Source organism: Anopheles nili, chromosome 2 (genome assembly GCF_943737925.1).
Source record: "Anopheles nili chromosome 2, idAnoNiliSN_F5_01, whole genome shotgun sequence".
Taxonomy (NCBI): domain Eukaryota; kingdom Metazoa; phylum Arthropoda; class Insecta; order Diptera; family Culicidae; genus Anopheles; species Anopheles nili.
The window spans coordinates 50,870,597-50,891,114 of NC_071291.1; the positions used below are offsets into that span (position 1 = coordinate 50,870,597).

Consider the following 20,518-nt stretch of genomic DNA (forward strand, 5'->3'; position numbering starts at 1 on the left):
AAGAGCGGCAATTATGGATAGAGTTTTGGTGTCTGGACCATGTAAGATCGACGAGTTCAAAAATGAGAGTGGTCCACTCTCCCAACTAACCCCACTCCACATACTTTTACCTATATAATGTGTTTCATATGATACAAACCATAATTTGAGAACGGCGGCTAAATTTTTTTTCTCGTAAATTTGATAGTTCATATGAAACTTTGGTGATTCTATTTAACTCGTTTATTTACAATTGTTGTTTGTGATTTCTTTGTAGCTTCAATGATATTTCCAGAAGATATACAGCTAGCTGATATATGACTTAAGGCTTAATTAAAAGTGGTTCATGCTTCCCGACGGATACGAACAAAAATATATTTCTTGTAAATGAGAATGGTATTAAAAGATTTAAATCTCAGAGAAATCATTATAAATAAACCCTGGCTGTCTAACACCTTTTCATCTACCTACGAAAATCTATTTATATAGCCTTTGAGACTAACAAGAAATACTCATCTTCTAAACTATTAAAAGTGCTTGACGAAATGATGTTCTCTGTCAAGCTTTAAGATTCAATTTTGATCGCATATGTCGCGACATCACTGTACTACTTCGAAATATAAGAAAATTGTTAGTTTATTGGGAAATGGCAAAAATATATTTCAACTTAAAAACCATTGTTCATGATTCAACTGCTGTGTACGAAGCCAAAAAAAATCTTTAATATGCATGGCATCTTCAGCTTTGCTAGTGGTCTTTTTGCATACAAGGCGAGAAATACATGCAATATTTGAGAAGTAAATGAGATTTACTTCACACCGAGCACCTTATTAACGGCAGTGACAACATCAGGTACTTGGGGAAGGGCGGCAGCTTCGAGCGTTTTCGCATACGGCATAGGAACATCGACACCTGTTCCAAATGAAAAAAGGTAAAAGATGCATTCGAAAAAATAAAAATATACACAAATTAGAACATTATAACAATACACACCAGTGACACGCCATATTGGTGCGTCCAGATGGAAGAATGTTTCGTGCTCCATAATACGCGCACAAATTTCTGAACCAATTCCTGGAATGAAACAAAAAAGTACCATCACGTGCACAAAATTAGCTTACTTTGATGAAATGTTTTCACATTGCTATCAAAAAGGTTTCTTACCACTCTGTGGCCATCCCTGTTCTACTGTCACAAGATGGTGTGTCTTTTGCACGGACTTGAAAATAGTATCCGAGTCCAGTGGACGTAGTGATCGTAGATTGATAACTTCTGCTTCGATGCCCTTACCCGCCAATTCTGTAGCAGCCAGCAACGCAGTTTCAACGGACTTCGAATGTGCAACAATCGTAATGTGTTTTCCCGGTCGCATAATCTTTGCTTTTCCAATTGGCAGCACAAAATTCTTGTCTAAAACCTGATCGGAAACTGGATAACCGACTCCATACAACATCTCGTTTTCCAGCACCACTACCGGATCTGGATCTCGAATTGCTGCTTTGAGCAAACCTACCAAACAATATAACAATAATAATGATCAAAATGCTTCAAATAAAAAAACTCAATCCCACAGGGAATCAAGTCTTGAATATTCTCACCTTTCGCATCTTCGCTATCATATGGTGAGACAACTTTAAGCCCAGGGCAGTGCGAATACCATGCACCGAAACATTGTGAATGTTGAGCTGCGACTCCTGCTGCAGCTCCATTAGGACCTCGAAAAACAATCGGAACGTTGACAGTTCCAGCAGACATATAAAACGTTTTAGCAGCCGAATTAATGACCTACGAAAGAATTATAAATATCATCAGCAAAAATCTTTCGCGGGTAAAATGAACAGTTACCTGATCAATGGCTTGCATCGAAAAATTGAAAGTCATAAACTCGCAAACAGGACGCAATCCAGCCATTGCTGCGCCAACAGCAATACCGGCAAAACCCATTTCCGTAATAGGAGTATCGATTACTCGCTTATCTCCGTACTTCTTCCATAGACCTCGGGAAACCTGTCCGAACGTAAACAAACTTCCATTAGAACTAGTGACGTTTGTTATCAGCCGCACACCCTTCTGGCAGGACGTCTTTGCCGGTAGTAGCTTTCATAGATCGATTAGATAACTTTTACTTAATCATATGTTTTATGTACTCATTTTACACACATATCACTACAACTATGACCCTTCTTTGCCCTCAAACATATTTCCCTCTTTTTTGCTCCGATGCAAAAATAACATCGGTATATGTTTACGTAATCGCATCTTTGTATCTTCCCGTGAGAAGTGAAAAGTAATCAACCACTATATATTCACTATAGATTCAGCTACAATTGCCTACCTTGTATGCACCATCATACTGTGCAACTTCTTCGCCGAGCAGGAAAACTTTCTCATCCCGTTCCATTTCTTCATCAAGCGCTGCATTGAGGGCATCGCGGACAGTCAATTGCTGAGCCGCAGCTACCTTAGAGGTCGAGAACGAACGACGTGATAAATTACGTACAGCGGAAGCAAGCATCATTATTGGTTCGAGTTGCACTTCAAACAACACAGCTTTTTCGCTGCGCTACTTGGTCAGGGAAGGAAATAACACAGAAATACCCAACAGCCAGAATGGGTCGCTCGTTCGTAGTAGTTTTTAATCTGCGAATCGGTTATGATTCCGCGAGTTACAATACTACCACTGAGCACACCGTAGACGTCAACTTTATTACCGACAATTCCTTACACCTACACCAACAGAAAGGATAATGAAACATTCTCCAGTTTGACATTTTACGTTTTGACGTAAAGTTCTGTATTAACAGAAATCTATTATTTTTCAATATTGCATGATGAATCCGAGACAATCGGTTATTGTTCTAAAAGAAAAAAGAATACTTTATATGCTGTCTATATACATGTAGTGAGTTCTGATCTATTGCTGAATTAAAGCTGAGGTTAACACTACGAAATTTTTCAACAACAAAACATGTTCAAAAACTATGCTTGCCTACATTTCAACAAAGCGATATATAAGAAATATACACCCTGTAATATCTTTATTATTATGTCAAAATATTTCATATGATCTAACCTCTTACGTTACGTTTAACAAAACCGCTCGCGTGGTGATTAACTGTGCACGTCCGGAGTTTTCAGCGCAAGTTATAAGTTTAAAACTATAGTATTGTTGTAAGAAATATATTCATTACGTGTTGATGAAAATCCAGTTATTGAAAATTGTACCGAATATTGAACATTGCGCATGTATAACAATTCTAGGATCATGATGAATCCAACTGGTAGTCAGGCAGTAAGCGATGCCGCAGCACCGGTTGAAACTGAAAAACAGCTGAAAAAAGAAGCAGAAAAAGCAGCCAAGTTGGCCAAACTGCAGGAAAAGTTGAATAAAAAGCAACAGCAGGAGCAACAACCGTCTGCGAAACCAAAAACCGAGGTTCGTAATATTATCTAAAAATTGCATCATACATTGCTTTTATATGTGGTGCAGATAGAATGAAACGCTAGTATGTGAATTCGTTTTATATGTTGTATAAAAAAGTGAAAGGTGCATTCGTAAGCATTGGCCTCGTTGCAGCCGTAGCTGCGAAATCAATACTTAAGAATCAATTAACAATCGCTATTTTCTGCAAACTTTTACAGAAAAAAGTCAAAGATGCAAAAGAAACAATTACTTACACTGGTTCATCAAAGGAGGGTGAAAAAAAAGATTTATCTGGGCCTTTCCCGGACGCTTATAGCCCACAGTATGTGGAGGCAGCATGGTATAGCTGGTGGGAGAAGGAAGGATTTTTCAAGCCTGAATATGGGGTATGTATTATAGAGTTTACTTTGTTGTACTACCTAGTCATGACACATATTTTACCCTTTTTTATTATTTTGTAGCGCAAATTGAACAACCCAAATGGTCAATTTGTAATGGTTATACCTCCTCCGAACGTCACTGGTTCGTTGCATCTTGGACACGCTCTGACAAATGCCATCGAAGACGCTATAACACGATGGCATCGTATGAAAGGCCGCACAACACTATGGGTACCAGGTTGTGACCATGCTGGAATTGCAACACAAGTAGTCGTAGAAAAAAAGCTGTGGAGAGAGCATGAACAAACACGACACGATCTGGGCCGTGAGAAATTTATCGAAAAGATTTGGCAATGGCGTAACGAGAAGGGTGATCGGATTTATCATCAACTTAAAAAGCTAGGCTCCTCGTTTGATTGGGATCGAGCCTGCTTTACTATGGATCCTAAATTATGCAAAGCAGTAACGGAAGCTTTCGTTCGAATGCACGAAATGGGAATGATTTATCGTAGCAGCCGTCTGGTAAATTGGTCCTGCACATTACGTTCAGCTATTTCTGACATCGAAGTAGACAAGGTAGAAGTTACAGGACGTACGCAAATGGTTATACCAGGCTACGCCGAGAAAGTAGAGTTTGGGGTACTTGTTTCATTTGCCTACAAAGTAGTGGGCAGCGAAAAGGAAGAAATCGTGGTTGCAACGACACGCGTTGAAACTATGCTCGGAGATTCAGCCGTTGCAGTGCATCCCAATGATGAGCGTTACAAACACTTGCAAGGAAAATACGTTCAACATCCATTCTGCGACCGAAAGCTACCCATCATATGTGACGAGTTTGTTGAAATGACTTTTGGAACGGGTGCAGTAAAAATTACTCCAGCGCATGATCCAAACGATTATGAAGTCGGAAAACGGCATAATCTCCCGTTTATCACAATATTCAGCGATGATGGGATAATTACGGGTAACAATGATGGATTCACTGGTATGAAGCGCTTTGACGCGCGTAAAGCTATTCTGAAGGCACTACAGGAAAAGGGTTTATATCGCGATACAAAAGATAACCCGATGGTAGTGCCAGTGTGCTCAAGATCAAAAGATATTGTAGAACCTTTAATAAAACCGCAATGGTACGTGAAGTGCAATGAAATGGCAGCTAAAGCAACAGAAGCTGTTCGCACTGGCGAACTTGTGATCACCCCTGAGGTGCATTCAAAGACCTGGTATCACTGGATGAACGAAATCCGTGATTGGTGTGTATCACGGCAGCTCTGGTGGGGTCATCGAATTCCGGCTTATCAAGTTGTTTTCAAGGATCCATCAAAAGCGCCAAAGAATTTGAGTGATGAAGACCTTTGGTTTGTTGGTCGAACGGAAGCCGAAGCACTGAAGAAGGCAGTTTCTTCATTGAAAGTAGATAAATCGCTTATCACGCTCAAACAAGACGATGATGTGCTTGACACATGGTTCAGCTCGGGCCTATTCCCGTTTTCCGTGTTTGGTTGGCCGGACAATACGGATGATTTAAAATTATTCTATCCTACAACGTTGTTAGAAACAGGACATGACATTTTATTTTTCTGGGTAGCCCGGATGGTGTTCTTCGGACAGACACTCCTTGGTAAACTTCCCTTTAAGGAGGTATTTCTCCATCCAATGGTGCGTGATGCTCATGGCCGCAAAATGTCTAAATCATTGGGTAACGTAATTGATCCGATGGACGTTATAACAGGAATTTCACTTGAAGGATTACACATGCAGTTGCTTGATTCTAACCTTGATCCGAGAGAAATAGAGAAAGCCAAATCTGGCCAGAAACAAGACTACCCCAGTGGCATTCCCGAATGTGGTACAGATGCGCTGCGTTTTGCACTATGCGCGTATATGACACAGGCACGAGATATCAATTTAGATATTCAACGTGTTCAAGGATATCGATTCTTCTGCAATAAGCTATGGAATGCTACAAAATTTGCTCTAATGTATTTCCCGGGTTCCGAAAAGTACGATATCATAACAAACATGGTAAGCTTATATAATTATAAAAATGTATGACTGTGTCACTAATTTTTTATTTCTTCATTTAGGATGACACTGGCAGCGAAATTAATCGGTGGATACTTTCACGGCTTGCCGGTTGTATTGAGATCTCAAATCGCGCCTTCGAAAAGTATGAATTTGCTCAGGCAACCAATTCTTGCTACAACTTCTGGCTTTATGATCTATGTGACATTTATCTGGAATGTTTAAAAGCCGTTTTTCAAACGGATAATGAACATGCGAAGTCTACAGCACGTCGAACACTTTATACCTGTCTGAATTTGGGATTGAAACTCTTATCGCCTTTCATGCCATTCATAAGCGAAGAGCTGTATCAGAGATTGCCTAGGGGAGACTATGCAACCGTGGCTAGTATTTGCGTTGCACCCTTTCCAGAGCCGAAGATGTGCTGTTGGAAAAATGAAGCAATTGAAAAAGGATTTGAATTTGTTCAAAAAACGGCTCGCGACATACGTTCTGCACGAAGCGATTACAATATTCCTAATAAGACTAAAACAGATGCATATTTTATCTGCAGTGACGAGGGTGTTCGTAGCATCTTGGAAAGGTTCCAGCTAGAACTGCAAACGATGGCATTCTCTCAGGTTCATTTCGGCACGGTACCTCCATCAGGTTGCGCAATTTTAACTATCTCTGGGCAATGTGTAGTGCATCTCATGTTAAAGGGCTTAATTGAAGTTGATAAAGAAATCGAGAAAATGACGAAAAAGCAAGAAATTCTTCTACAATCAGTAGCCAAGCTACAGCATGCAATGATTGTACCGAATTACTCAAGTAAGGTACCAGAGGACATTAGAAAAGCAAATCAAGAAAAACTCGACCAATCAAAGGTGGAAATTGAGCGTTTATCCGTTGCAATTGATACACTGAAGATCATGTAAATGATTTGCATTTTGCTATTTCTTTTTTATTGTCTCATATATGGTCTATTTTCTTATATCTATTACATATCCAAATATTATGGGACAACATGTATGTTATTGTTTGAACTCGATTCTAAAATATATACTAAACATAATTTATGATCTGGAACTTTAATTACTTCTTCATATTAAATGATAACCACCGTTATATAAGATTAAGGTTTCGGCTTGTGTTTAAGGGTACAGTAATAGTAAGCGTGGATGGGTTGGATATTTATTGTTGCGCAGGACACGCACACGCGCATGATTTCATTATTAAAGATGGGTCGACAAAGAAAGAAGCGTGCATCGAAACGGAAAAACATGTTTTTCGTAATAGCAAAATTCCAACGAGTAAAGCGTGTCTCAAAGCAAAGCCGCATTCGAATGGTTTTTTATGAGATCTCTAAAAGACGAGCAAGTGCAGCAGGTTACGTAGCGAGAAAAATCTATTTCAAAAGTATTTCTCCTGTTAACACCTTGCGTGCCAAAATGAAGCGTTTTTGCCGTAACCCAAAAATGGATGACATGGCATTCTAGTAAATTTTCCGTCAGTCACTTTTTGACTGACATGGCACGCAAGGTGTTAACGAGAAAAGGCATTGAACGTTTCTTGTGCAAAAACGAGAAAAACTTCATTGAAGAGATTTTTCTTGCGATAATTAGATAGGTATCGAGAAAAGCGGGATTCGCGACGGATAAAACCTCATTAAAAATCTTTTCTCACGAAGTGAGGAACCCCTCACCTGTAGCGGAAATTATTAAAAAAAAGGTTCTAGATGAAGACCACCTGTCAACCGGGAAACCCGAATCTTCGCATTTCATTTATGAAGCCCGCCACCCCCAATGAGGAAGATTAAAAATTTCATTAATCTTTGCTTTGTTTGGTGAAACGCACTAAATTTGAACCAGATTTCTGTCGTCCGAAAGATCGCACTGGAGAGACTCGATATCTGAAGCGCTAGCGTGGTTCACAAATACACGATGGTTAAGGGCTCAAATCTCGGTTGATCCTGCCTTTGTACACTGGACTCAATAGTACTATCCAGGTAAAAGATAATATCAAGTCATAAAAAGCCTTATTTTATCAAGACAAGTCTTGACCGTATACCAGTTGTTGAGCCATTTAGGAAAGATCACACTTTCTCTTCCATATTTATCATTTTTAGTACATTTTCCGCGTCCACAAAAAATGCTGCCATTTGAAAGAGCTTTCGCCCGGAAAGTTCGATTCCGATCCCCTTTCCACCGTTTCTAATTCCTGCAGCCTACTTTTTTTTGTGTATTTTTAAAGAGACTTTGAGCCAGCTTGGCTACATTCGCCTCTACCTGCAGCCTACTGTACCACGAATCCGAGCCATTTGTCCATTTTGTCTATTCTACCACCTTTTGCAGTTTTGTAAGTTCGAATAGTGAGGTAAATTCATCGGTTCATTTTGACGGTTCCCGTTCAAATTTTTCACACCGAAAGTTGTTTTTAGATTTTGCTGGCTGTGGTTATTATACAATTGACATATGTCAGTTATATTTTCATAACTATCTCGAATATGTACGTATGTTCCATGAGTATGTAGTTATTTTGCTGTTCACCTATTTGTTTCTCGGCTTCGACTGAGGTTGTTTGCCTAACAAAGAAAATATCTTTAATCATAATGGAAGAAGACCTTCCCAATTCATTTGATGTAATTGTCATTGGTACTGGTGAGTCGTCGGCTTACAAATATTGGCTAATCAACAAAAGTTCTAAAATAAAATGCCTTGTTTTTATGGTGTAGGATTAACGGAATCCATCGTAGCAGCCGCTGCGAGTCGAATTGGCAAAACAGTTCTGCATCTGGACACCAATGACTACTACGGTGGTTACTGGGCTTCGTTCAACCTTGAATCATTCCGAAAATATATGTTGCTCAAAGAGCACAACAGCGAACGTGAAGATAAAACGGTACTGACAGGGATCAATAATTTTCTTCCCTTGTGCTCACATTCAACAATCGTACGAAATGGAAAAGAAAAATGGTTCAATTTCGACGAAAACGGTGATGTAGATGGATGGAATCAAACACGAATTGAACAGGAGTTTCGTAGGTTCAATATCGATCTCACTCCGAAACTACTCTATGCTCGGGGCTCCATGGTGGAATTGTTGATATCATCCAATATATGTCGCTATACTGAATTTCGTGCACTAGATCGAGTCGCCACAATCTGGGATGGCAGGATCATGACAGTTCCATGCTCCCGTTCAGATGTTTTTATCAGCAAGGATGTAAATGTGATTGAAAAACGGCTTCTAATGAAGTTCCTTCAAAGCTGTACTTCGTACGATGAAACCGTCGATACCACCATCCTACAAGACGATATAGATCGAAAAACATTTTTGGAACACTTGCAAAGTCACAAATTAACGCCGAATCTTATCCATTATGTGCTATACGCTATTGCTATGGGAAATGACCGTACTCCGTGTCGTGAAGGATTAGCAGCAGTGAAGAAATTTTTGATGAGCCTCGGACACTACGGAAACAGTCCATTCCTTTTTCCTGTGTACGGTTGTGGCGAAATACCGCAATGTTTCTGTCGGCTTTGTGCCGTTTTTGGTGGAATTTATTGTCTAAGTAAAGCAGTTAAAGGTATTAATTTTGAAACCACTGAGAACGGGATAAAATACGAATCGGTCAATTGTGAAGAGCAAACTATCAGGTCGAAGTACTTGATAGTAGGACAAGGTTACTTATCACGAGAAATGTTCATAAATAGCACGACTACTGCACGTGAAACGCAAAAAATATGCGGTATGCTTGCTCGTGCAGTGATATTGACCAATGTGCCTTTAGGTGGAACATCTCAGAATACTGGTGGCGGAGGTGTGGCAATATTAAAACTGCCTCCCACGAACAATCATAAAGATGGAGCTACCATACTTCAGATGTCTCACACTAGTGGAACATGTCCAAAAGACATTTGTAAGTTTGTGATTACAATTATTTGTTCAATAACTTATTCGCAGATTGTTTGCTGAGATGTGCTTCTTTTGTTTTACAGATCTGATTCATGTAACGACTATAGCTGTAACAGAAAATCCTGAAGCAGATCTAAGACCATATATTTCACAAATCCTTAGCGATGATTTTCCATCACCGAATGAAGAAAGTGTACAAAAGGAAAATACTACTTCAACCATACTTTATGAAGCTTATTTCAACATTCCCAATTGCGGTTTTTGTACTGAAACTAAGGTTTCGCTTCCATCTGGCATGCATCTATCATGTGGACCCTACCACGAACTTGACTATGACGATAGTATATTACAAGCTAAAAGCATTTTCAATGAATTGTATCCTGAAGAACTCTTCCTTCCGCGGGCTCCAGATCCGGAAGAAATTATTATTGAAGAGGAAGAACCAGCAATAGAGCAATCATATACATTGAAAGACAATACCAGCGACTCCGTCGATAGTACCAATGTTTGTCGTGAAACAGAAATAGACACTGTATTGGCTCAGGAAGCAAAGGAAGATTCAATTGATAAAGCGGAAGAGTGTGTTGAAAAGATAAAATGAAAAAATCCTAAGAATGTAGAAGCAAAACTGCCAGCTATACACAATAGATGAATTTATATGCTTATGGCTTTTGCTGCATCATCGCGAATGCTCAAATAAAGTGTGCGTTTTGGCATTGTGCAATAAAATATTTGATTTAGATTATCAATCCCTATCTTGCTGCACAGTGTGCTTGTGTGATATTTTTCTTAATTTAGTTCTATACTTATACAATGAGCCGAATACAGGTCATGCATGTTAAAAATGGGTAATTTATTGTTGTAACCTATTTTTTATATGTTTATTTATTTTTCCAATGGTTTTCCACCAAGCTATCAATGCTTATAAACGATCTATAGTTTAAAAGAAAATAAACAGTAAAACTCATCAATAAACGCCGTAAAACAGGAATTAATTAATTTAAGACATGCTTTGATTAAACTTTCAATAAATTTTTCCAATTTTTTTCTTTAGAAATATGCCATACCACAGTGAATGGTATAATTAATTATAAAGCTATCAAAAATCCAAACAAGAAACGAATTTGACCAAATATGTTCCACCGTATATTTTAGAGCAGTAAACGTCCAGGTCCTAAATGTCAGGTGACATTGACAAGTGACAGAAAGTAATTATCACAGGTTTGTTTCCATTCACGTTACACCTGTATTGACGGCTTTTGGTGTAAATTATTCTAAACTTATCTACATAAGTGCGGCATTCATTGGATTGTTAGTCAATTTGAAATGATATAGAAATAACATTACAAGGCAAACTTCAATAGCACAAATGCCGTTTCAAAAAAGCGGTTATAATTTCAAGTGTAAATGCATCAATACTAGCGGCTGTCTGCTTTGTTACCATAGCAACGGAGTTTTGAACCTAACAATAAACTAAACAATGTCGATTCACAAATAAAATTGCTTAATGTTTCATCTCTTATTGATTGCTTGTTTGGACACTACATACATTTTATTTCAAGCTTAGTTGCTATCCATAATATTCACAAATTTTGTACCATAAATATTACTGATACACTTAAACTGCACGTACAATGAGTAGTGAAAAGGTAAATATTACATTTTTCTTTTCATTTATTGTGCATAAAGCTGTGGCATTTTTATATTAATGTTGTCTAGGTTCTTTATCGCCATGAAGAACCCCACGGTCAAGGGGATGCATATTTCTTGTGGCAAACTGGCGCTTCAGCACAGCTTTTAGCAAGCACCGGTAGTGATGGCACAGTGGCGATATTCAACCGGCAAGGTCAGCTGCAGGAACGGATCGTTTTGCAAGGGTATGCAGCCTAGGATGGTAGAATCATAATTTTCATCAAAGTTTTAATTTATTTTGCAGACTTTGCGCTGGATTTGCTTGGGATCGAGATGGAGATATATTAGCTATGATTACGGCTAATTCACATCAGCTCATAATATGGGATTCTAATTCCCAGAAAAAGCATACCGTTGATATAGGACTTCGGGACCTGCCAAGCTGTATTATATGGTCTAAAAAAGTCGCTGTATTGGCTGTTGGGACATCGCGTGGTAATCTATCGATATACAATCATATTTCCACTAAGCGCATTCCAATTCTTGGGAAACATACAAAACGTATCACTTGCGGAGCTTGGTCTACCGAAAATATACTAGCTCTTGGCAGTGAGGATAAATATCTCTCATTGAGCAATGAAGAGGGTGACACTCTAAGGTCGATTCAGCTACGTGATACCCCAAGCGATATGTTCTTTGCTGAAATGAAGACCGACGAACGTGTCCCAGGCGAAAATACTATCAGTATGATTTTAGGTAAACGAACACTTTTCCTCTATCATCTTCCCGAACCGGACTCTCCTACTGAACTAGGGTTTCAGCAGCGTTATGGATCCTTACTACAACACAAATGGTTCGCGGATGGCTATATTTTATTGGGATTTAGCCTAGGCCATGTTGTAGCCATTTCAACGCATCCGCGTGAGGTCGGCCAAGAATTATGGCAAGTAAAGAACCACCGCGATTCTTTAAATAGCATTGCGGTTTGCAAAGAACTGGAGTTAATTGCTTCATGTGGCGATAATAAGTAAGAACAAACAAAAAAAATTTATCATTAATCCTTAAATGTATCTGTAGTTTTATAAATGATATTGTTGGCATTCATATGGTTTATTTATTCCAGCATAAAAATACATTCCATGAGCAATCTACAAGAAACAGTTAAAATTCTTAGTTTGCCTGATCAAGCAGCACTGAAACATGTTGAATGGAGTGCAGACGGACAACTGCTTGGAGTAACGACATCCCAGGGTGCAATTTGTGTGTTTGTAACAAAGCTCCATTCGCTTTATGCTGTTTCGCCTCCAAGAATTGCAGTATTATCTAGCTTAGCGGAGATAGCTATCTATCATTACACTCCCAATCGGCAAAAATCACCACCAATACTTGTACCACTCGAAATAGAACCTTCTTTTCTGACAATTGGCCCATATCACATGGCATGTGGTATGAACAATCACGTCTGGTTTTATGATTTGGGTCGTTCTGTTAAGGACAGTCCACTGTTACTCGGGGATCGTGAGTACATGTCGGAGATTAAACAGGTTGCTCTCAGTTCAGAATACTGTGCAGTGCTTTGTGGCGGGCAAATAATGCTTCATTCAGTAAGGATTTGTTTTTAAAAGTAAAATATCAATGTTAACAGTGTTGAAATGTTAATAAGTCTCTTTTTGTCTTCCAAACAACTAGGTTGAATCATCAAACGAAACCACTCAAAGCCGTGAGCCAAAAATTTTTCCTGATGAAATACGAGGAATTGCGCAATCTGTTATAACATGCCTTGGAATGACGAATGATTTTTTAATTTTTGCAACTGATGTAAGACTATTAATTTGAAAACGACAGCTTGCATGGTTGTAAATATCTCTAAATTTTCTCAAAAAATGTGTTCATAATATTGCAGCTCGGAACCGTAATATATTTCTCGCTTGAAAGTTGGTCTACGGTTTTGCAATACCGTCATCAGGCCGGAATACGAGCCATCTATCCTGATGTTGACGGAACTCGATTGGTGTTTATTGATGATCACAGTTTAGGTTTCATGTTTATTGCCGCATCTGAAGAATCATTGCGAATTCCTGATTTTCCAAAACATTGTACGGGTGTTATGTGGGATTTTTCGCAATCCCACGTATTTGTGGCAAATGATCGTACATCTTGTATCACATATGCTTTTGTTCGTATATCAGTTCGGGGTAAAATTGTTGAAAAAGTAGGAACAACATCTTTAATTAGTGAACAGATTCCTCTTATGCTGTTTGATGGAGACTTATGTCTCTACGGGAACGGGGGAAAGCTAACCTCTGTTGTGTTGGACACGCACTCCAATAAACCGGGCCGCGATGTCAAGGAACAACTTCGTACGACAAAGCTTATGCGTAAATATGCTGAAGCTTGGGAACTTTGCAAACTTATTAACGATATTGAGGAATGGAACAACTTAGGAATGACTGCGATTGGCGACCTAAACATTTCTTTTGGTACGTTTGCGATATCGATTTTTTTAATACTTATATTTATGTCATGATTTATCATTTAAGAGCAATATGTATACTTTACTGTAATTATTTCTGAATATTGAATTTTATATGTTACAGCAATTAAAGTATATCGTCAAATTGGAGACGTTGCTATGGTTTGTGCGTTAGAAGAGATAAGCCAAATTGAGGACTTAAATACGCTCGCTGGATTTTGTGCAGTTTTGCGAGATGAAATTGAAGATGCAAAAACCCTGTTTACTAAAAGCGGAAATCCATCAGAAGCGCTTGAGTTGTGTCGCGATCTTCTGCAATGGGATCAAGCAATGGCATTGGCAAATACTCTCGCTCCAGAACAGATACCATTTCTCGCGCGTGAATACGGCGCTCAGTTGGAATTTACGTAAGTATGGTTACTTAATTTAATTTATTCAATTTAAGTCGAAATAATTTTTATTCAAAATTTATTTTTTGTAGCGGAAATAACACAGAAGCATTGATGAATTTTGAACGTGGCCTTAAAATCGCTGAAGCTGGAAACAACGCCGCATCTCAAGAAGAACAATTAAAACTCAAGCAGCGACAACAACTAAACGATCAACATATTAAACTATGCAAAGCCGGAATTGCACGGACAAGCATTAAATGTGGTGATGTACGCCGAGGCCTCCAATTGGCTGTAGAGTTGAACGACAAACAATTGTACAACGAGTGCGGTGAAGCGATGATTGCTACAGGTCATTTATCTGAGGCAGCTACTATGCTTGAGAAAGGAGAAAGTTGGGACAAGGCCGCCGAAATTTTCATTCAGTTGAAGCAATGGAAAAAAATTGATCACATTTTACCCCATGTCGTAAGTCTCAAGCTGCATGCAACTTACGCGAAGGCAAAGGAAGCCGAAGGGCAATTTGCGGATGCCATCACCAGCTACCAAATAGCCGGAGATATGGATGGAGTTGTGAGAATCTATTTACAGCATCTCGATGATCCACATTCTGCATCGGAAATTTTGCTTGAAACGCGTTCCATCGAAGGATCAAAAATGTTGTCGAAATATTTTGAACAGCATGGTGATTACGAATCTGCGATTCAATTTCTCGTACTTTGCGGCTGCATAACAGAAGCATTCGCTATAGCACAGAAACAAAACAAAATTATATACTACGGCGAAGTGTTGGAGCATAGTTCTTCAGCTAAATCGAGTGACTTTCTTCTACTTGCCGAATTTTTTGACAATGAAAAGTATACTTTGTTAGCCGGAAAGTATTATTTTTTGGGCAAAGATTACTCGAGAGCTTTGAAATTGTTACTAAAAGCTGCATCGGTTGGAAATGACGAAAATACATCGCTATCTTTAGCTATAGATTGCGTTGCAACTGCTGGAGACGAGAAATTGTCCAATCAATTAATTGAGTATCTACTTGGAGAGTCGGACGGTGTCCCGAAAGATCCAAAGCTACTGTTTCGTCTCTACATGGCTAAACGTCAATTCAAAGAGGCAGCCAAAGCAGCTATGATTATTGCCAATCAAGAACAGATCGCAGGAAATTATCGTAGTGCGCACGATTTGTTGTTTTCTATGTATCAAGAATTAAAGCACAACCAGCTTACTATTTCGATTGATATGAAAAGTACGCTAGCACTGCTACATCGCTACACGTTAGTCAGAGTTCATGTTAAACGTGGTAATCATCTGTTGGCCGCAAAGCTACTCCTTGAAATAGCGAAACATATATCTCAATTTCCTTCTCGTACGTATACTTACTCGCACTACTCAGTGTAAGAATAGCATAATCATTATTCTATCTGTAATCATTTCAGACGTTGTTCCGATTTTAACTTCCACCGTTATCGAATGTCATAGAACAACTCTTCGAAAATCTGCTTTTGAACACGCGGTCATGTTAATGCGGTCCGAATATCGTAGCCAGATTGATGGTAAATATGCCAAGAAAGTAGAATCCATTGTTCGCAAAGCTCCACGTGGCCAACTGGAGGACGAGAATGAACAAGAATCTGGCCCTTGTCCTGTTTGTGAAACGCTTCTTCCGAACATGCTCATAGTTTGCGGACAGTGCAAAACAACGTTACCGATCTGTATTGCAACGGCAAGTAAACAACTCTATCAAATATGCCTAAGAATAACTTTGAGTATTGATTTTTTTAACTATTTTGTTTCACATGTTTAGGGTCAGCATTTAGTACGTGATGATATAACCGCATGTCCGGAATGTGATTTTCCTGCAATGAAAGAGGAATTTAAAAAGTATTCTTCGTTGTTAGAAATACCACATTTTCCTGTGTATAGCAAACCCGTGTCTAACAATCTGTCTATTAATTAGGGATTTATAAAAAAATGGGTAAACGTTAATTATAACAGCCGCAAATAGTTGATGTACAAATCGACGAACTGATTGACTCGCCAATCAATTTATTTAAGTAAGATTTTTTAAAATATTTTTTAAGAATTCTAGGGAAAAAGCGAAAGTAGCGATAAACAAGAGATGAAGCCTTTTCATTCATTCACCTTTCATTCAGGGAGAGCACAACAAAATATAATGCTTCCTTATCCATTTCATATTATATGGGGAGATAATATAGAAGGATGAAGAAGTTGGTTTGGTAAATATGAAGGCGAAGAAATCAAATTCAACAAAAAATCATAAAGAACAAAATTACTAAAGTTTTTTTCTGAAAATGTTTAGTTGGACGCTTGTGGGTGTGACATTTAACTTAAAATTAAAAAAAAAAAAACAACTTCGATTTTATTTTATTTATGAGCATGAATATCAGTTTTAAACATATGGGATGTAATACACAGGAAAATTGGGCAATCAATATATCTGATAGAAACTAATGTTGATCTTTTTTATAGAGTTTTGGAAACGACCAACAATCATTGTCCAATGTGCAATGAAAAAATTGATCCCGAGCGGCTAGTGGACATCGAAGACATTCAGCCGTACATCAACACTTAAGGTACTGCATTTGGCTTATGCTAGGCTTAGCTATTACTGCAAAGTTTTGTAATTATTAATTGTCATCAATTATTGATAATACGGATACTTTCGTTAGAGAACATAAGTTTTTTTTAATGCATAATTATATATGTAAATAAATATGGTTTAAACAATCAAACAAATGAAATACGCAAAAATAGGTCTATGTGATTCTATTAAAGAATGCATGAAAACAAAAACAGAACAAAATTAAACAGTTTGAGAAAACGTGTATTTGACCTGGCTATCTAACAAAAAGATCGAGAGCTGCCACCGTTCTTGGATTGATTGAAAATTCGGAAAAAATCGAGTGCGTCACCCATTTTTGGGTTACGGCAAAAACGCATCATTTTAAAATGCAATTTTTGAATATTTAGAACAGCTATTATTCTCACTTATCGCATTTGTGACCGAATTAAAATACGAATGAATGCAAAGAAAACCAAAAATTCATCACAAACGTAGAACGTTAAGAATTAGAGCCAGTGCAACCGAGGCTCTGACGTATGAGCAAGAATCGCTTGAATCGTGGCATTTTGTGCACTTTCCTAAAAAAACGCTTGGCACGCAAGGTGTTAAGAATGGCCTGGCCGTATTTAGATTTGGATAATTTTGTATGAGCTGAAAGGCATTTCCTTCCAACAGCCGCAGATAGCCATATCCCGGGCTGACTCGGTTAGTTTTTGTAATGGTTCTGTGACATGTAACACATGCAAGCTTTGGTAGATTTTTGAGACCTTTACGAAGGTAGTCATTTCTGAAAATTCCTTAACTTCTTCGACGGATTCAAACTGCGTAACCTCAAAGTTCATCAGCAAATCATCAAAACGCAGATAAATATCAACCACTCATCCAGGTGTTTGGTTCACTAACGTCGATCCAACGTTGGGAGAACGCTAAACGCAAAACAAAATCGTTCCCGTTGCTGTCAAGAGGTTCCAACAAGTGGTAGCTTTTTCGAAAATCACGCCTTGGGAATGCGGGATATTTTCATCAAACGGTAGATATTCTTCAGTTGTGATATCATGTTGATCTAATCCTTGAAAGGCCGTTGCAGATCCATCAGACTGATGCGTACTTATTCGAGAGACCGATTGAACCGTGGCAATTCTTGTTATATTCAGGGGTAGCTACATTCATTTCCCTCTTATGGTATTTCTTGAGATTCCCAGAAGATCCAAGTTGCACTTGCCGGGCATTATAAATACTATACAATCGCCATTGTGTGTCAAGGGATACTTTCTCAGCCTGTGAACGATTCCCTTATGATCCGAGCTAGAAGTAGATGACGAACTTTTCGACGACCTGTTCACCATTGCGAGTACGGCTTTACGAATACAATTCACCAAGAGCGAATGGTTCGAAAAAATGTTGCGTATTGGAATAACAGCACAGAACGAACGAATTGCACCAATAGGAATACCGGACAGAACTTTATATTGTATAACTGGGGGACTGAACTCAATTTTATAGTTTAATTGAATAGAGCGTGCGGAACTTGAAAATTTTTGCGACTGATACTTATAAAGAATCAAAGTCTATTGACCAGCACTCTTACTTTTTCATAAGGCGTAATGTGTTTGAAACGTTCTCTCTGTCACGAACGTTGCACTGAACAACCGTTAAATTGTGCGTAAAAATAGCGATACAATGTGGGCGACTTAGATCTTATACATCATTTAAAAATGAAAGCATCGATTATTTATATTAAATAGTTTTCATTCGTGTCGATAATTAATATGTATTTTCCCATTCTTAAGGCAGGCTCAACCTCAGACAGATTTCAATCCCACATCATGTTATATTCTTCTGCACTCCTTCCTGCACGAATCATTGGAATCCTTTCATATCCATGCACTCGACTTTCCGATTTTGTTGTTGATAAATTTTTACTATATTTTATTTTAGGTTCTCTTACATTCTCTCGCTCTCTCTTTCTCTCTCTCATTATATCTCTAATTATCTATCGCTTTCACCTAGTAAAGAAACTTTTTTTCTATATCATTGATATTAACCCTATCTACCTGATTTTCGCCACCTATTCTCAAGAGGGTCTTTCAATTGTAATTTCACCGATTTCTCCGCAAAATAACCAGAGCAAAAAAAGGGAATTTTTTACAGAATTGTTACAATTTATTATGTTCGCAAAATTAAATAATATTCTTTTGGAACGTGGTAATGAATCCAGGCAGCGTTCAAGGTGACCGTGAAAGAATCAATCGATCGATTGATCTGTAGATGCCATCATCCCTGATTAGATGTCAGCAGTGATTACAAAGCATATTATGCACGATACTCAATGTACAAAACTGAATCAGTTTATATTTAAAAATATCATAAAGCTTGGATCAACAAGTCAACGCCAACAATATTCCAACCGGTCATAATAGAGCATATTAATTTATTGTTTAATTTTCTAGAATACTTCGCTTATAAGACTTATGCGAAGGCTTATACATGTTTGTATTTTTATATTTTTTAAAAATATCTGCAACATTTTAAACAGTCATTTTGAAAACAAATTTAACCAAACCACAAAAGCATCAAATCTGCAAAGAAAACATATTTGTTTTATGAGCCAATACCTTTTCATCAATCGTATTGACGCAAAAACTATATTTTACGTAAATATGCTTGCTTCCATTTAATTAACTTTTCAGTAGAATTGAAGTGGACATTTCTGCTACCATTTCCAGTACTGGTGATCAAAATTTTTTTGTCTCTTTTGTAAACTACTTTGTTTTATTGCTACTTTCGCGATCGTCTTGATGACTAGTTCGCTTTTTACTTCTTGTACTTTGCACGGCAGACCTCTTCTATTCATTCTATTTTGAACATATATCTGGGTCAACAACGGCTTTAAATTCTTCCTACCACTTGTTTCACTTCAGTATATCTATTATTCTGTCCCGATCTCACTTCCGTTCTTTTTAACTTTCCTGTTCCTTCCACAGTATATTATTTTTTAACGGTCATCATGTGTTTAGTTAGTTGCAATATAATTGGATCTTATCTTGTTCCTTCAGTGTCTAAAGATAAAAACTTAAACAACTGCAGCCAGTTTTAGGTTTTGCAGTATCACATTCCGCATAATTTTGTCGATTTTTTGTTGTTGGTCAAACCTAAAGCATCATGTTCTACGAGTGAATTTACCTCGATTGTTCCATGCAATCACTAAAATAACTTCAAATTTCAATGCGTGTAGACGACGCTTACAACAATGTATTCATTTTACTTTTGACATCCGGGTGAGATTGTCTCGCGTTCGGAAAGAGGGCCCTTGAATGTAGTAACTTTTATAAAAACTTATCACTACATTTTCTAGCGCAGTTCTAGTAAAGCATGTTGTACTTTCATAATTAATATGATATCATATTTGATTAATTTCGTTTTTTTTAAACAGTATAACATTACTTATTAATGAATTTAACAATCGTATATTATTGTTAAATCAATAAATATATGATGGATACGATATTTTGCTGCTTGAATGTAATTGATATCATTTTGCATTGAATGATTGATAAATCATGAAACAGTGAAGTTTATTCGAACATTTAACTAATGACCTTGATCAATCTTCATGCACCCTAAGTGAGAGAATCTCACTTCGTCTGAACGACAAACTTCATAATTCTTGCTAGTAAAACACAAGATGTACATGCTAGCCTGTCGAAGTTCTCCGGGTAAATCGAGATTAAAAAC

General features: G+C 37.9%; 4 protein-coding genes across 5 annotated transcripts; 3 read left to right on the forward strand and 1 right to left on the reverse strand.

The window, feature by feature from the left end:
• Window positions 1-215: 215 nt before the first annotated feature.
• Window positions 216-2,615, reverse strand: LOC128722174 (pyruvate dehydrogenase E1 component subunit beta, mitochondrial). Its single transcript, XM_053816014.1, has 6 exons — window positions 2,315-2,615; window positions 1,825-1,986; window positions 1,578-1,764; window positions 1,144-1,488; window positions 973-1,053; window positions 216-891 (listed from the first exon to the last, which is right to left on the reverse strand). The coding sequence occupies exons 1-6, from the start codon at window positions 2,495-2,497 to the stop codon at window positions 788-790; spliced, it is 1,062 nt and encodes a 353-aa protein (XP_053671989.1). The 5' UTR covers window positions 2,498-2,615; the 3' UTR covers window positions 216-787.
• A 493-nt stretch (window positions 2,616-3,108) lies between these two features.
• On the forward strand, window positions 3,109-6,852 carry LOC128731390 (valine--tRNA ligase). 2 transcript variants are annotated; one of them, XM_053824506.1, is made up of 5 exons: window positions 3,109-3,150; window positions 3,241-3,415; window positions 3,622-3,789; window positions 3,865-5,808; window positions 5,871-6,852. In XM_053824506.1, the coding sequence occupies exons 2-5, from the start codon at window positions 3,245-3,247 to the stop codon at window positions 6,723-6,725; spliced, it is 3,138 nt and encodes a 1,045-aa protein (XP_053680481.1). In that variant the 5' UTR covers window positions 3,109-3,150; window positions 3,241-3,244; the 3' UTR covers window positions 6,726-6,852. The 2 variants fall into 2 exon arrangements, with proteins under 2 accessions (XP_053680481.1, XP_053680480.1); XM_053824505.1 differs by lacking the exon at window positions 3,109-3,150 and having other exon boundaries at window positions 3,180-3,415.
• A 1,492-nt stretch (window positions 6,853-8,344) lies between these two features.
• Window positions 8,345-10,433, forward strand: LOC128732098 (rab proteins geranylgeranyltransferase component A). The gene is made up of 3 exons (XM_053825260.1): window positions 8,345-8,447; window positions 8,522-9,709; window positions 9,789-10,433. The coding sequence occupies exons 1-3, from the start codon at window positions 8,399-8,401 to the stop codon at window positions 10,304-10,306; spliced, it is 1,755 nt and encodes a 584-aa protein (XP_053681235.1). The 5' UTR covers window positions 8,345-8,398; the 3' UTR covers window positions 10,307-10,433.
• Window positions 10,434-11,339: 906 nt separating this feature from the next.
• Window positions 11,340-16,935, forward strand: LOC128732277 (WD repeat-containing protein 19). Its single transcript, XM_053825459.1, has 11 exons — window positions 11,340-11,354; window positions 11,425-11,582; window positions 11,642-12,364; window positions 12,461-12,941; window positions 13,027-13,155; window positions 13,241-13,817; window positions 13,935-14,217; window positions 14,292-15,565; window positions 15,636-15,922; window positions 16,004-16,080; window positions 16,690-16,935. Exons 1-11 carry the CDS (start codon window positions 11,340-11,342, stop codon window positions 16,790-16,792), a joined length of 4,107 nt encoding a protein of 1,368 aa, XP_053681434.1. The 3' UTR covers window positions 16,793-16,935.
• The last annotated feature ends 3,583 nt before the right edge of the window (window positions 16,936-20,518 follow it).